Source organism: Etheostoma cragini, chromosome 7 (genome assembly GCF_013103735.1).
Source record: "Etheostoma cragini isolate CJK2018 chromosome 7, CSU_Ecrag_1.0, whole genome shotgun sequence".
Lineage (NCBI taxonomy): Eukaryota > Metazoa > Chordata > Actinopteri > Perciformes > Percidae > Etheostoma > Etheostoma cragini.
The window spans coordinates 3,506,756-3,524,803 of NC_048413.1; the positions used below are offsets into that span (position 1 = coordinate 3,506,756).

Below are 18,048 nucleotides of genomic sequence, written 5' to 3' on the forward strand. Positions count from 1 at the left end.
CCCTGCTGGAGCTGCTGCCCCCGCGACCCGATACCGGATAAGCGGTCGAAGATGGATGGATGGATGGATGGATGGATGTCGCTGTGTCCGGTACTTACCCCACCGAATACAATTGTGATTGGTTTAAAGAAATACAAACAAGGCAGAGTGTTTTTTGTCTTCTTAACTCTCAAAATGTATGCGTGGTGTAACCAGACCTTGATCTCAAGCGCTGTGGAGGCAGGTCTGGCAATGCGAGACTAGAAGAAGTATGATGTAGTAGTAGTATGATGAACCAACAATGCTGATGCTAGTGACCAGATAAAAGTAGGCATTAGATATCAAAGCTGAGATCTTTGATGTGGAAACAGATTAAAATGGAGTCATCAAATGCCATTGTCCTACAAAAGGATCACAACATGCTCATTATACAACGTATTTCATGGCACAAATGACCTCAAAGAGACAGACAGTCTAGCAGATTATGCTGTGGAATAATTTAGCATAAGACAGTACAGATGATTTCCTGCCACATTTGAATATCACAGACACCGGTAATATTTGCAAAGCACGCACAGAGCCCAGCGTCAGCATAACACACGCACAAAGGCACACACACACACACACACACACACACACACACACACACACGCACACGCACAAACACACACACACACGCCACTGTGATCCTCACAGCCCTGAAAAGAAACCCGTCTGCATGTTTAATGACAAGAGGATCTATTTCTTCTCACAATGTCCAGTCTGGAGCCGGCTTGCGTTAACCCACTGGGAGGGGTCATGCAGATCAACGGGCGGGTGAAGGGCTGTCAGGAAGAATCCCAACTTTATCCATCATTTGTGCATGTGTGTGTGTTTATGTGCATGTGCCCTTGTCTAGGGTTGGGTACCAAATTGCCGCCTTAGTATCGAGTATCAAAAAATGCCTTGTCATTCAATACCAAATTTTAATACCTGAGGGGTAAGTCTCAATAGCGTCAGTGACCCAATAATCATTCAGCATGCTTCTACTAAGAGTGAATAATGCTGCTAATTGGTTGTGTAACATTACACGTTGTAGAGCAATGCAGGATAAACTCTACGTTACCCACAGAGAAAGGTTTACTCAAGTAGTAAAATAAATGCTAGATTAAATAATGATTTTTGCCATAATGCTGCATTTCTTCTTTGTGAAAGGTCCCATGACATGGTGCTCTTTGGATGCTTTTATATAGACCTTAGTGGCCCCTTATACTGTATCTGAAGTCTCTTTTATATAGACCTTAGTGGTCCCTTAATACTGTATCTGAAGTCTCTTTTATATAGATTATAGTGGTCCCCTAATACTGTATCTGAGGTCTCTTTATATAGACCTTACTGGTCCCCTAATACTGGCTCTAAAGTTTCTTTTATATAGACCTTAGTGGTCCCCTAATACTGTATCTGAAGTCTCTTTCTATAGACCTTATTGGGGGGGGAGATAGCAGGAAACCAAGGGCTTGGTTTATACCTATCACCATTTATATCCACTGGGGGACCATAGGCGGGCTGGGGAATGCATATTAATATTAAAAAGCCTCATTAAGTGACATTTACATGCCATGGGATCTTTAAAATGGATTTTATGAAGTGGTATAAAAAAAAGTGTACTGGTATTGCAGTCACGGTATAAGTATCAAAACCAGTATCAAAAATCTTTGAACGATACCCAGCCCTACAGGTCAGCAGGTCAACAAGTCAAGTGTTGAAGCAGTGTGTGTGTGTGTGTGTGTGTGTGTGTGTGTGTGTGTGTGTGTGTGTGTGTGTGTGTGTGTGTGTGTGTGTGGGGGGGGGGGGGGGGGGGGGGGGGGGGGGGGGGGGGGGGGCTGCGCTACTCTGCCAGCTCCTTAGAACCCCCCTGACACACAGGCTCTTAGGCAGCCTAGGCACACATTCAGCAGCAAAGTCTGTCCCACAACAGCTCTTCTAAGCCCTGGGCCAGTCAAGAAGTTTGTCTGATATCATGAAAGCAAGGCGGACATGCCCATTGGCCCTTTGCTGGAAAAGCTCAAGGCAACTCCTTTTTCAAAAGCCAAGTTTTTGGACCTTTCAAGTCAACAGATTTGAGCCAATTCTTTTTCACTGTTTTCCTCAGCCAAGGCGAGCCTTTTGGCCCAGTTTGCAACTCTGAGAGAGTGATTCATCAATCAGCTCTATAGTCAGTCCATGGTGTAAAAGACACTTGAGTGGAATCCAAATGGCTTGTTGACATCAGGTCATTCAGGACAGTTTATGATGTTTCAACATTTTTTTACACATGAGAAGGAGAAAACAGGTTGCACATCTACAGTACGGTAACGCCAGTTGGACCACATTCCTCCTCGCTGAATGAGTCGGTGAATCCAATGAGTGAAAACCACTGTGAGAGTGAGTTTTCTAGGGGAGAGGTTTCAGTGTGATCGCTTGACTGGAATCATGAGTGATTAAAGACCTAGATCTAGATTTCCAGACCATGAAACCACTTTTCATTCACAAGACAGCACACCGAACGGTGATTACACTTGTGGCTGGGGCTTAACTTCCAACACTTTTTAGACACCTCGCCTCCTTATTAACGAGTATCAAAACATGCCTTGTCATTCAATTCAATTTCAATACCTAAGGAGTAAGTCTCATCAGCGTCAGTAAGCCAATAAGCCTTCTGTATGCATGTACCAAGATCTAATGATGCTTCTGATTGGCCGTCTAACGTAACACGCCCTAGAGGCATGCAGGAAAACTCTACAAGGCTCACGTGTGTGTGGTTTTGTTTTGAGACGCTTGAGATTTGTACCATGTGTATTTTCATTTCCTTTTGTTAAAATAGATTTTGTAAAACTGGTATCAAAGTCACTTTAACATCAGCACCAACATGGAAATAAATTAAACGCCCTACTTGTGGCATTGATCCTCTTCCGTACCACCCTAATTGCTCAAATGAGGGTACTTTAGGAATTTAAGCATGATCTAGTGTAGTGCCGGGCATTAAAGGGCAACAGTATAACCTGAAGACCTGAGATTTGATGACAGAAGCAACTTTCTTCTTTCTTTTTCTTTTAAAGATTATTTTTGGGGGGCTTTTACCTTTATGAGAGCCAGTGGATAGACAGGAAAGGGGGAGAGAGATGGGGGGATGACATGCAGCAAAGGGCCGCAGGTCAGATCCAAACCCGGCCTGCTGCACGACTCAGCCAACATGGGGCGAACTCTCTGACTGGGTGACCTAGAGGCTGCCCCAGTAACGGTCTTCTTGTAGTAGAAGTTTTCTCCTCACAGGGAGGGGGGACATGGAAACAATGCAAAACTTCTGCCGGAACTAGCACCTGTTGGTAACAATAACAACAACTGGTGGAACTTGATAGCCGTTCTCATCGTGCTCAATAAAACCAAAATAACTGCATTCCACGCATGATCACCATTCCCAGACAAACACTCAAGAAACAATGGTGAAACATGAACAAACCGACTGGATTTTTTTTTGTTATTAACCCTTGAAAAATGACAGACAGCGGGTGGCGCCGAAACCGATAACGAGCACACATCAGAAAACAATGAAAATTAGCTATCTGAAATAAATTGCGTAGGATGTACATATTTTTTAAATATCTCTGAGAAAGCTCCTTCACTTGTTTTCAACAATAACTGATTAAAAGAGCTAGGGAGAGAGAGGGAGTGCGATGGACTCACTCACAGAGAGACAGTTGACTCATTATGAAAGGATCTAGCACGGGTAGAAAGGCGGATACACATGTTGTGTGTGTGAAATGTCTGTATCGACACTGCGCTTCATTTTTATGAACTATGATATTCTGTCCATGGGTCACCTCTTTTGCAGGTCCAGCAGGCTCCGTCTCATACGCTATTACTCTACAAACTGAAGTTAGTTACATTCAATAACTTCTTCTGTGTTTTTCGCCATGGCGTCCGCGAAAGCAGAGTTACCCGCGGAAACACTGGTACAAATACAGGTTTGCCTCTCATGCTTAGCAATATACAGCTGTGTTAAAAACAATTAAAACTGTGGACAAATGTCAGAAGTGTGGACCGGCACTGTGTAGCAGGGCTGCGTGGAGAGTAAGAGGAGAGAGAATAGAGGAGAGATCCAAACACAGGCACGGCTTTACAGAAGAAATGGGTCATGTAACGCAAAATTAAACCATATCTTTATAAACTACATTGCAGCGGATGCGAGGACATTAGGTAAGTCCTAGAGGAAAAATATTACTTGCGCCCTAGAGCCTGTGAGCTACAGACGCTAACTAGCACCGCCACCGACCACCTGACCCAGTGAGCACTGCTGTTGTCGGAAAAACAACACAGATAGGACAAAGTGTGGCGTTTACTGGTAAACTGGTAAACTTTGAGACCGACGTATAAACGACTGCTATCTGTACGTTACTCTGTCCTCTGTACTTTTGAAATATGATGTTTTAACGCACTAACTGCCAAGAGTGGTATAGGAAGGGTGGGTGAGGGTTATTTTGTTCCTGTTTATTAAAAAAGAAAAACTGAAGGGAAATGTATTGTTTGACATATATAACTTGTATTGTGCAATTCCAAAAAAAGAAATATGATGTTTTATTTTAAATTAAAGTAGCCAACAATAAAACGGTAATAAAACATCATTTCAGCTGGGCATATAGGTATGCCCAGCTGAAATGATGAGACCATTAAACACTTGAGTGACAGAACAGTTTGGCTTGTTTCCAGTTTCTAAAATGTGCACTGAGCACTTCTCCTTTTAAAACACACATTTTAGTACATTTTCCTGATGATACTTACATACTTTTACTTCAATAACATTTTCAAATCAGGACTTTTAATCATAACAATGTATTTTTACAGTGTTGTTTTAGCACTTTTACTTAAGTAAAAGGATCTGATTACTTCTTCCACCGCTGGATGGGAAATATACATGACACGACATAACCTGTTTATCACCTGTAAAGCGGGTGAACATAGTCTCCAAACCAGGACAGACAGAAAACCCAGAGAAGACAGAACAGTGGTTTTCTTCACAGATTCTCTTCAAGGGCTGCATTTGTTTGTCCAGTAGCAACACATCATATCTGAAAGCTGTTCAAATATTCTGCTGCAGTATGTCAAGCTTGAGTTGAGTGACTGATACCAGATACTGATACTATGAAGATTGCATCACTGCAACGGCAGGATTGCAGAGAGACACGTCCTACTGCTTACTTCAAAACGGTGAGTAATGTGCATGTGATCTCTTGAGTCAATTTGCTACAAGACCTCAGAGAGCTGGCAACTGGCAGGCTGCTGCCAAAGCCTCGCAAGTGTGTGTGTTTAGGCCATTAAAAAAACAAAACAAAAAAAAAACAAGCCAACCACCGGACAACCAAAACACACACTAACAAGTGCAGAGGGTGCACAAGTCCTCGTCTCATTTTATGGGCGGAGAGATTCTGCAATTTTTGTCCTGGGATTGGCTTATTAGCAGAAAAATAAGCAAACCGGCATCAGGAGCAGAATACTGAGAAGGCGGGCTGTCAAAACAGATAAAATCATCGGTAACTGTGTGCTCAATAGCACCCGCCGCAAAGGCAAAACATCTTGAAGATGACTCCTGTGAGTCAAACGCAACGTAAGCGAGACGTCGTCCTCTTGGAGTCCCTCAACTTTTCGCTGGTTATACACAGCTGCTCCGGACGCCTGAACAGGGATGAGATTGGACCCGATCAATAACCTGTTAGAGAAGCTAACAGACACCCATGAATTTGAATGAGGAGACTCAGGGAACCTCATCTCCACAGAGCACGACATCCCACCACAGAGGGAGGACAGACGACAACTAATGCATTAATAAACACTGGGAGAAAAGGGCTCCCATGTCCACATCAAGACAATCGTTTACTCAGAGGAAAGCTGCAAAGACGAACCAATTAAAAGATTAGTTGTCAAATCTGAAATCAAATCGCCAACTATTTTTAAGAATCAGTCTCCTGATTCCAGCGTCTTAAATGTGAATAGTTTCTTGTTTCTTCCCTCCTCAGTGACAGCAAACTGAATATCTTTGAGTTGTGGAGAGACAAGACATTTGAGTACGTCGTCTTGGGCCCATTTGACATTTGACAGACCAAACAACTAAACGATTAATCGAGAATAATTCAAAAACGTAAATAATTGTTGGTTGCAGCCCTACTTCAGAGTGACTTTGTGTCAATCCTAGCTGCCATTTGTCTGGATTGGATTTCATTGGTTTGTCTGTCCATATCTTAACCGGATTAAACTACCCTGCTTACTGTATGTCCAGTCAAACTAATGACACAAGCTCAATTTAGCCAGTGATAAGATCTTCAGAATAGCAGCATTTTTTATTTGACTTTTTATTCTACAAAAAAGGACAGAGGAAGACATTTGAAGGAAGGAATGAGGTCAGACATGAACTACTCTCACTCCCCTCATCGCTCATGCAGAGGTTTGGCAGAAGACACAGCAGTGCTGCAGCCTAGAAAGCAGAAGGGGCCACAACAGCAGCTGGCTGAGTGTGTGCTTACCGTGAAGCTGCGTTGGTATGAGATGCTGTCATGGGCAAAAGCAGAGTGGGCCCGAATCGATTCTTTGAGGTGGAGTACCACGACTAAACAGCTGAGTGGGCAGCCCTTGCAAAATAAGTATTGACGAAGGCCCATCGGAGCGGGCACAGGGCCAAGTCGGAAGTACTTCAGCCAACCAGGAGATTGAACTCTGAGATTCAGTCCTCTCGGCTGATTTATCACCCAGCGTGTAAAGAAAGATCCCAACAGAGGAAGTGCAAATTACATGACAGGCACTTTGTCTTAGTACTTATATTACCCTCTACATATTTTACACACTCTTTCAATGTCACAGAAAAGAGATACAATAAGGAATATGAGCAAAATAACAGAAAAGGTATTCTGTCGGAATTCAAAAGTTGGCAATAGGTTTAAAAATCTAATTTCTGGTTTCAAATTAATTATTTAAATGATCCGATATTGATTTTATATACACGGCAGCACGGTGGCTTGGTGGTTAGCACTTCTGCCCCACAGCAGGTTGCCACTGCAGAGTCCGATCCCCGGTCCGGGCAGGGCCTGTCTGTGTGGAGTTTGCATGTTCTTCACGTGTTTGTGTGGGTTTCCTCCGGGGGCTACGGTTTCCTCCCACCATAGAGCCATGCAATTCTAGTTGAAAATAAGCCGACTGGCTAACACTGGCGCGTTGACAGAAATGCTGATTAATGTGCATTGTCCTAATGAAATGAATCAAATCATAAAACTGGACGATCTAAGGAATCCATGTTATGCTAAATAACGCTGCAAAGTTGGGCTTGATTGTGGCCCTTTTCACACATGTATTGTTAAGGTTGCACTCTATTGTGTTGATTGCTGTAGTGTAGTATAAAAAGTACATTAATGTAACTGCTTTGGAGGTCCTAATGTCCCATTCATATTTTTAATAATGCACCAGGTTAGAGGGTTGCTTGTACATTTTGACATCATTAGTTCTCTGAGAATTGCTTTCATATACAAGCAAAGTTAGTACGGTAACTGAAATATCTTTGATCCAATGCATATTGAATTGACTCGAATCAAACGGAAATCAAATCAAATCGGGACCCTGTGAACCGAAATTGAATTTATTCAGGAAATCAGTGCTACCCAGCTCTGTCCAAAAGTATGGCAAAGGCTGTCCTCCTCAGTAATTGTGTTTGGCCTCAAACCGGAAGTGGAAACTGATTCAGATGTGCCTTAATTTTGCATAATCATGCATGCTTGCACACACACATATGCAGGCAGCTCACACAGACTGGTTACTTGCAGACATGATTGGAAATACTGACTGTTGCAGCATGTCTAGAATAGTTAATGTTGGCCTAATGAAGAGGGTGTAAAATCATTTCAGACAGTCACAACAGGAGAGAGAGAATCAATACTATTATCCTGATTATTGGGACCATAATCATTTTCAGCTCTGAGATTATTAATGCTCTTTCTCGCCTTCTTTGTCTTTTCCAATCCCCTGGTTCTTCTGCTGCTATTCTTGCTCGTTTTTATTCTTTTCCATCCCTCCTATCTGCACTGTGCCCTCTTTAACCCCATTTTCTTTTCTCTAAACCTGTTCATTTCCTTTTTCTTTTTAATCCTCATAGTTTAAATCCAATACATCCTTCAAAAGAGAATCCTTCTCAGGAAGATTTCCAAAGCAGCAATGAGCCAGCTGCCTCCTCTCTGTCCCCGTTATTGCCTCTGCTACAACACCACAGGGATGTTTCATACAGAACCAGCCAGAAACAGTCCCCAAATAGGCTCTCCGGAGAGGGCAGTGAGTATGCATCTGGAGGAAACTCGGTTCAATCAACTAGCAGATAACCTGTCGCCTTTGTCCCTCTATGCACATCTGCACCTCGGTATTGATTCATAACAGTCCATTTCCGTCTCGATTTCCTATACTGAACCTAGTTTCAGTCTGCTGCTCACAGCTACACAGAAGGGACAGTTTATTAGTTAATCAGATCGTGGACAATCTGTCCTAAAATACAACAGGGTCAGGTGGTGGTGCATTTCTGTTAAAAGCCCATCTTCTTCATGACCACTTATTTTGTGATAGGAGCTCACTCCAGCCCAGCTGCCATTTGTGTCATACCTTATCAGCAGTGACAATGTAAGTGGACAACAGGAGGGGAAACAACCAAAACAACTGCATCACTATCGCTGTGCCGCTGATTTACTTTCTCATACTGTACATGGCTTAATTCAACTACCAGAACACAGATTCTAGCTTCATACGCAGTAGAGGGATGATCATCAACATTTTTATGCTTCTTCTTTTTTGGGCATTTTTTAGCCTTCAATAGACACGACAGCTGAAGACAGGAAAGGCGGTAGAGAGAGGGAAATGGCCGCAGGTCGGACCTGAACGCCAAGCAGCCGCGTCGAGGACTGAGCCTCTGCATAGGGGCGCCCGCTCCACCAGGTGAGCCTCCCAGGCGCCCGCTATTACCGGTAGGTTTTTAGCTTTGAATTGATATCAAGATTCTCTGCCATGAGTTCTTTCTCACAAAGTGTAACTTTTATTGCAAACATGAACCATGACAAAACCAAACAAGATGGCAGTACCAAACATAGAGTTTATTTTTCGCCACAAGCCTGTAAACATTGAGGCTTCAATAAAGAGAAGGGAGAGTGTTAAAACCTATTTCCCTCAGTCTATATTTAAAACTCACAGAAGAAAGTAGTAGCATTAGTGATGCAGTCGGCTCATAAAATCAAACGAGAAGCAAGGGCAATACAAAAAAAAATCTAAGTGACTTGAAAATTAAATCGTGAACAGGGTGAATTTTATAATGATTAATCGTGCAGACCTACCTACCTGCCATTTGTATTTTTAATTCAACCTACACAAAGTTTATTTTGAAAATGAAGGTTTGACAGCCACTACGTTTTACTTTCTCTCCATTTTCTCCTCACTATCTTGCATTAGCAGAAGCAACGTGGCGAAAATGCCTTGTTTGGCTAACTGTGGGGATCAGTGTTCTTTTGCAGCAAGAAGCCTAACATTTTGGTACATGGAAACATTGAAACAATGTAAAGATTAGCTTAAAAAATATACAGCTTTTCAGTATAAAAAAAAGGAAAAAAAGAAAATGGACGTTAAACAAAAAGGATAAGATGTGCTCTGGTCTCAGTTATGCATATGCACATGTTTAAAAGCTGACCTAATCTTAACTCAAAAAGAACAGCTGCAGGGATGACTCGCAGTTACGCGGAGACCAATTAGGAGTCAAGAAAAGGAAAGGAGGGCAGGGGTCTCTGAGGAAGAGTTTGTGTTTGTGTGTGTGTGTGTGTGTGTGTGTGTGTGTGTGTGCGTATTCCTAAACTACATTGTCCATTTCCACCAGCAGCAACGTGGAGACCCTGGTGCTGACATCGCAGCACGACCGGTCGGCGAGTAGAAAGAGGCAGTCTTGGTGAATCAGCACGCACTCATCTCCACTGCTTTTACACACGCCTGCCAAGTCACAGTGCCTGCCAGTGAGAGGCACGGCTCATTTGAAAATGCTATCTTTGTTGCTGGCATGTTCGTTACCGCAATGCGGCTCTACGGACAGTGTCAGCAAGGTAGAACTGAAGAGGGCTGTCCATGTCACTAAACATCTGGGGCTGATTTGGACAGCTCTGCCTTTCGCTGATGGTTCCACAACTGTTAAAATGATGCAGGAAGCATTGGATGAGCAATAATACTGGGCCCACTTTCATTCTCCTTCATCCTTCATTTCTTTCCTGCGAGACTGACTTGTCTGTCACGCACAGCAGAAGAGGGAAAGAAATGCAAGACAGGTGAAAACAGAGGTTTAGAGAAGCTCCTGTATGTTACAGCTGATATTCTTTTAATCAAATCATATTTCATATATATTTCTTTTTTAATTAGCTGAGTTGCTTTACAATCTTTCTAAGTACCCCCTGGCACTATTAGGCCCTGTGTACATGTACCTGGTTATTTAAAAAAAAAAAGTAATTTCCCTTCATTTGTGCCCTTTGTTTACATGCAAACGGAGAATTAGCCTTTGAAAAAGAGTCTTTCTAAAAACTTAGGCCAGAGTGGAGATTTTTGAAATCTTTGTTTGCATGTGAGCTGAGACAAACGGAGGTTTAGGCAGCTGAGGAAGTGACGAGAGAAGAAGTGATTGGTTGCTGTTGTTGCTATTTTCGGGATTCTGATTGGCTAATGTGGGCTTGAGCTTTTCATTACACTGCCACCTACAGGTTTGGCATGCTCTTGATGGCATTGACAGCATATATGCACAGGTACGTTTAACCAAACACTTTTTAAAAAATGACAATGTTATTTTTGAAACTGGAGAAATTAAAAATGTCCGTTTCTGAAAATAGCCGGCCACGTGTAAACGTAGTCTTAGGAATCACTGGACCAGGCAATTGTGAGGCGGTGCATGGCTGTGAGTTGCAGAAGGAGAGGGCTGCTCCACAGAGGAACGGAGGGATGAAAAGGAGTGTCAGAGGCGTGCTTTGTTTTTCACAGCAGCCGCTGCCGTATGAGGGCTTCAGCCCATCCGCTCGCACCGGCGTCCCTCGCCGCTGACGAGCTGGCAGGGCGGAGGGCGGAGAAGTGTGACAGGTTTGGGGAATGAGCCGGGAGAGCAGCCAGTGGGAGGGGGATGATGGGTGGATGTCACATCAGGTGTACAGCTGCGATACGCGCACACACACACACACACACACACACACACACACACACACACACACACACACACACACACACACACACACACACACACACACACACACACACACACACACACACACACACACACACACACACACACACACACACACACACACACACACACACACACACACACACACACACACACACACACACACACACACACACACACACACACACACACACACAGAAAATAGGATGCAGCAGAGAGAGGACAGAGAAGGGTGCCAGTAATGTTTTGCACTTGGAATACTGATGGCCCCCATGTCTAGAGCTGCAGGAAGAGTGTGAGGTGAGAAGAGGAAGTGGATTGAAGATTATTTTGCAACCAAAGACTTTGTCTAGACTGTTGTCTAATTGTTGCAACAATGAATCAATTCGTTCTCAACTATTAATTACTATTTTAATACTCAATTAATTAGTTTGACTCATAAAAGTAAAGGTTCTCCAATTCCAGCTTCTTAAATGTGAATATTTTCTAGTTTCTTCACTCCTCTTTGACAGTAAACTGAATATCTTTAAGTTGTGGACAAAACAAGATCAACAGTAATCATCATTTCTCACCATTTTCTGACATTTATTGGACCAATAAACAGATTAACTAACAACGAAAATAATCATTAGTTGAAACCCTACGCTTAATTGCAGCAAAGTTGTATTTCATTTAGAAATGCTTTGTGACTGTTTTCACAGTCTCTACAACTTTCAAGTACTGCTCATGGATCTTGTTGGGTCTTTTGTGCCATTAAAAGCATAAAGAGACTGTACTCTGGTACCTCAGTTGTCTGGGTAAAGTGAAGTTTTTTCACCTTCTTTGCGAGGCTTACGAATTCTGAGACCAGCCTGCGCTGTAGTCTCAAAAATGACAAAGCCAGTGACTGGAACAGAAGTTACATTTTCCGCAGGGAGAAGCAGCCAGAGAACCTGAGAGATCCTGACAGCCTCCCCTCAGCTGGTTTAGAGCGGCTTAGTCATAGAGGCAATGACTGCAACGTGGGGGGAACCACATTAACACAGGCGGTGCGCTTACTGCTCCGCTGCGCTGCTGAGCCGAACGTATGAAGTGTTAACCTCAATATGACAACACCAGCGAGACGAAAAGAAACTGACATTGCCTATTTTGGAGAGAAAAAAGTAGCAAAATTACTACGTTAGGGGTAAAAATGTAATGTAGCAGAGAAATAAAAAGAAGGAAAAAGTTTGATTCTTATTCTTCAGGATAAAATAAGACCTGCATGCAAAATGCATCGGCAATGGATTCTGAAAGCAGGAACATTTTCAATAAGCATTCTGCCTGATAGGTTTCAAACTGAGGGTGGGGTTGCAGTGTGAAGGGAACGGCACTGTATTCTATTTATTTACAAAGCACTTCTTGGCAAACTACCTGGGTATCTTAAACATCTTTTTAACTTCACACTGGACCAGGTCTAAAGAATATTTGTTCCTAAAATATAATAATCAAGTTAATACTGAGATGGGTAAGTGAAGTGGCTCCACACAAGTGGAACTGCAGAAGCAAGATTGTCCATTGTAATTAATTTGCAGTAAGTTCCTTTTGATTGACATAAAGCAATTTGGTTGTGTTTTAATATTTGAATCGGTGTTGTCCAATAATGTCCTGTGTCTGTCTGTTGTATAATTTGTTACTGTAACTGTGTGCTTTGGTTATTTAATAGCAGTAGTGGTACAGGGTGTTGTCACTCCCCGATGTGAGTCCCCAGATGTGAGTTGAGTACAGATGTGTCGTTGGGTACAGATGTGAGTTGTGCATGCTCAGATTTAAGCGGTTCACGACATAACGTGTCCTACTGAAATTTGTGGAATCCATAAAATAAACGTTTTGCATAATAATAATTGTTGTAATTGATTGCCAACGTTAGCTCAAAACGCCATTCAACTGATAGCCTGTGTTGTGTTTGATGCTAACTTGTAGCCAGCAGTGAACCAACTTGGTAAGGTAGGTCCATTTTTACTGTTTTGACATTACAGAAGTCTCTCGTTAGCATCATTTTAGGTCTTTATTTATATAGGACAGCTGAAGACACAAAAGGGGAGAAAGAGGGGGGAATGAATGCAGCGAAGGGCCAAAGGTCAGAGTCGAACCTGCGGCCGCTGCGTCGGGGCATAAACCCCTATATATGGGCGCCTGCTCTACCAGATGAGCAAGCCAGGCGCCCGGGAGATTGTAATTTAATCTGAGTAGAAACGTCATAGAAAGCAGGTTGGAGGGAGAATAGAATCATTGAGAAGGTTCATTAAAAGACTTCATTGAAAAAGTAACACCTGGGACGCACCGAACGGCCCAGGTTGGCGATGTATTACGGCATTAGAGGATGTGTTAATGAAAGCCCAAAAGGTGGAATTAAAACCCCAGTGCAATCATCTCTCACTCAATTATTCAAGCTTATTGTTACCTGGATTCCTTATGGCATCATTTGTCCCCGGGATTCTTGTTTTCTGGTCTCTTTAGTAAAAAATAAATAAAGGACTGCACACTTGAAAAGAATCTATTAGATCCAAAACAATGACTAAAAATGGAATTCTTCATAACTTAGTGTGCATATGTCAGGATGAAAGCCCAGGTGAGTGACATCAAGTTTAGTTATCCATAGCTCTCTTTTCTACATGGTAGATAAAACACTGAAAGCAGCTCGTTTTTATCACCTCTCCTTGAGTGTTAGGTCTATGGGGAGTGTGATTTTATTGAAGTACACATTTCTGCAGTTCATTTCTCACCGGATACTGTAGCAAGATATATATTTATATAAAAAAGTGCTGTGTTCTTGAATACAATCAAATAAAAATGCTCCTTGTACCAAAAAGACTACAGGGAATCTCATTCATGTTTTGACTATTAAAAATGAATGTTACTAAACATTAAAGTAGTGATAAAGTACTATTAACGTTTTCTTTTAGTTGACATCAGCTGCAACTTTAGAAAGAAAAACAGCATCGTAGTAGGATAATCCCTGCCCTACTTTAACACACACTGGCATTGAGTGTGTACATTATCAATAACGTATTATGTTTCACAATGAAATGTATAGTCCTGTTACATAAACCATAATGCCACTATAGCTCATACTATCCAGAATTAGAGGGCATGTGTCCACCAAAGTTACCTTAATACATTTTTTTCCAGTCTATAACTTAACAGGAACACCATGGTACACACTTTGACCTGGAAGTGTTTGTCCATCTGTATCTTGCCTTCAGAAATGGGTTCACATACTGTGTCCAGCTATAATGGAGTAGCGCTGTGAAATGTGGGCCGTTGTCATCTCAGCATATTGTTCTCATTATTTAACTTTTTTCAGTGTTTTGAAACCCTTTAGCCAGTTGACCAATGTGTGAAACAAGCCTGCTTCAGGACATGACAGCTAAATGGTCCATCCATTTAGCTCCATGAGGCAAAAACAAGCAGACCTAAGTCCGTTTACAGCATTAATCAATGAGCTGCCCACTCACACGTCTCTGAGCTGCACTAGGTATCTGTATCACTACGCCTCTACTCTCAATCGCCCCCTCAAGGTTACTGCCTATTGCTTTGCTCCTCTCTATGGATGGGAGCTGCATACTGAGTGCGTTGGCTGGTCTGGCGCCAGAGGACCACTCCAGGAAAACCTCTGTTTTCTGTCCTGACAGTGCAGCGGAAGTCTCGAGCACTCTCCGCTGCAGTGAAGGCACATGTCATGTTTGATTTAGAACCAACAAATTTCATTGGCGGGTAAGTAAAATGACAAATGCATGTAAAATTCTGAAGAAAGGTTGTGCAATTCTTTTAAAGATTTGTAGATTTACTGAGAGGAATAGGTGGCCTGTGCAAAAGCACAAACTATGTAGTATGCTGGTGATGGAGTCAGGTTGGGGGGGGGGGGGGGGGGGGGGGGGGGGGGGGGGGGGGGGGGGGGGGGGGGGGGGGGGGGGGGGGGGGAAGGGTACTACCAAGGCAAAGTAAGAATCAGAGTGAAATATAGAATAATGTAGCAAAGGGAAGAAAATACCAGAGACTAGCGGGAATGGGGAAATGTGATGATAAGGCATAATCTGCTGAGGGGAGAAGATAAAGTAAAGACAAGCTAGGCAAAAAGGAGGGAGAGTGAGAGAATTCCAACAGGGCAGGCCAGACACACTGAAAATAGGCAACTTTTTTTGTTGCTGCGTTATGCAAACACAAGGCACACTGTGCCGTTTCTTTGGAAATGGACTCAAACAAATTCTCTAGAATTTACACCACTACTCAGTCATAGCCTTTTTCCTCACTCCCACTTCCAATCTCACAAGAACACAAGTTCCCATCCACACTGGCCGGTTAGCATATGATCCATCAGCCACCTCATTGTGGCGAGGAGCAGCCATCAATGATGGATGATGCCTAAATTAAGCATGAGCGAGGAGACAGAGACACAAACACACAGTGGTATGCAGCCTGCATATGTTGACGTGTGGCTCGGCATCACTTTACATACACCTTACAATACATAACACAACCCAAAGAAAATTTTAAAAAACAAACTTGAGTCTAATGTGCAAACACAAGGAAACTCCAGATTAAACAGTCCAACGTGTTTGAAGTGCTTAGGGCTGCAACCAATCATTTTCATAGTCGATTAATCTGCCAATCATTTATTATCGATTGTAGTTTTGTTAATAAAATGTGGGGAATGTGGATCAGTGTTTCCCTGAGATGACGTCCTCAAATGTCTTGTTTTCTTTACAACTTAAAGATATTGCGTTTACTGTCATAGAGGAGTGAAGAAACTAGGAAATGGGAAGCTGGAATCAGAATTTGATTCTAATTGATTATCAAAACTAGTTGGCAATTACTCGATTAATCTTTGCAGCTCTAGAAGAGCTACAATTAGTCAGTGCATTGAACACTGTTTCAACTCCATCCACCAGTGCGTTTCACAGAAAACCATAACAAATGCCTGACAGTTATGGTTTCAAAGTGTGCCGTGTGACCAGGCTGGCACAGAATCCTGGGGATCTAGGGATATGGGCGTAGTTAATTCAATTAGGACTCACCTTAACACAAACACACCAACACTGTCTAAGCTGGCAAGGCATAACAAATCCCAGATAAGTGTTTGCAAAGTACCACACTCAGCAGTGCCTCAATCAAACACACACGCACACACACCTAGTAGAGTTTGACTGTATATTTTGGCACATTTAACACACCCATTAGTTATGCCTGTGAGCCATTAAAAAGCACAAACTAATTGCTAGTAAGTCAGGTAATAACACACACATAAAGCCAACCTGTAGCTGTTAGCCGGGCTTGCAGAGAGGGAATTACAATGACATCAGGGCAGTGTGTTGTACCTTTAATTTCTGCCTGTCTGAGAGTGTTTTACATACCGTACACAACCAAGGAGCTGGACAGGCACACAAGATTACACACCGAGTTTAGAAAAAAAGTGCTGCAAGCTTAATAACTTAGGTTGTACTGGGCACTACGGACAAGCACCCTTAAACACAACACAGCAGGTATCTCACTTAGCAGAAAAAAAGCACCACTGTGGGAAATGTTACGTCTTCACAGGAATGAATAGTAGGCACCCAGATGGACAATTTAGATATGCTTACGCAAGCTGAAAACACACACCTGCAGAGTCTGGTGATGACCCATCAAACTGGCAAACAGTGGCGTACAACACCCCATACCCGTCTCCCCTGTCCTAAGTTTGTCAATCTTTATGCTGTAACCATTTTAAAGCTCTTCACACAACATGGCAGGTTTGTTGGGGAGAGTGGAGGGGTGTGTGTGTGTGTGTGATTCAAATACACACCTGGTTTCACGGTCTTCAGGCGGATGGGCTCCCGAAAGTGGCGGATGACAGCCAGTGTGTCTCGGTTGGTGAGCCCGCTCACCGGCGTGCCGTTCACCTCCAGCAGCACGTCACCGCTGCAGGGAAACCTCCCGGCGTGACAAACCATCGCCTCCGAAACTGTGTGTCCGACGTGGGGGAACTCTCCCTGCTCAGCGCCGCCTCGCACCTCAACTACCGTGGACAACTCCCCGGAACCACTCCACGACACGGTGCACTCCTGTACTTTAGTGGACCAGTGCTTCTTCTTCTTCAGTGTCTTGGACATTGTTAGTAGCTCTTGTGAAACTGGGAGGGGGTCCAAGAACGATTGTCCTTCAAAGCAAGACCCGCGCTTCAGCTCCTAAAACGCAATGACGCATGGGAAAATCATTGCAGATCAAGAGAAGTTGAGGCTAATTCCTTGTGTTGTATTCCATTCCAGGGAAAACAAATGTTTTGGTTGTTTTTTTTTAGCTTAAACTCCCTCTGTTGATGATCAATTCTTCCATTGAATTACTCGAGCATCACCTAGTCTGCGACTGGGATGCAAGAGGAGCTGCGTCAGTGTCGCATTGAAGCGGAAAGTGCTGGTTCTGATGCTGAGGCGTCTCGAGCCCACACACCCAGTCCGCAGCAATGTGTAGGCTACTTCAAATACAATTAGCAACCCCCGATATTACAGCGCGGGACGGATCCTCGAGCGCCGAACAGACGAACCTTCTAGTTAAAAAAGCGTGCTAGGCTACACGTATTCCACTCAAGACTCCAGAAAACGCCAAACTCAATGCACAGAAAAGATAACTTCTTAAAAAGAACACGGAAAAACTTCAAAAACTGTTGAGTAATTCTCGGCTCAGTGACAGCTCTTCGTCCGAGTCTACCGGAGCCAACTTTACTCTGCGCACCTGTCCGCCTCTCCTGCCCTCCTCCGCGGTGACATCAGCAAAGGCAGTCCCTGGAAACGGAAAAACATACCTGGCCCTCCTCTGAACCGGGCGGTTATCCGAGCCTT

General features: G+C 43.2%; 1 protein-coding gene across 4 annotated transcripts in view; it reads right to left on the reverse strand.

Moving 5' to 3' along the window:
• magi3a (membrane associated guanylate kinase, WW and PDZ domain containing 3a) overlaps positions 1-18,042 on the reverse strand; it is a 159,662-nt gene extending 141,620 nt beyond the window's left edge. For all 4 annotated transcript variants that reach the window (XM_034875733.1, XM_034875732.1, XM_034875735.1 and 1 more), the window contains exon 1: positions 17,016-18,042. In XM_034875733.1, coding sequence (XP_034731624.1) covers positions 17,016-17,322 — 307 coding nt within the window. In that variant the 5' untranslated portion in view covers positions 17,323-18,042. The remainder of the gene's footprint in view (positions 1-17,015) is intronic.
• Between the last annotated feature and the right edge of the window lie 6 nt (positions 18,043-18,048).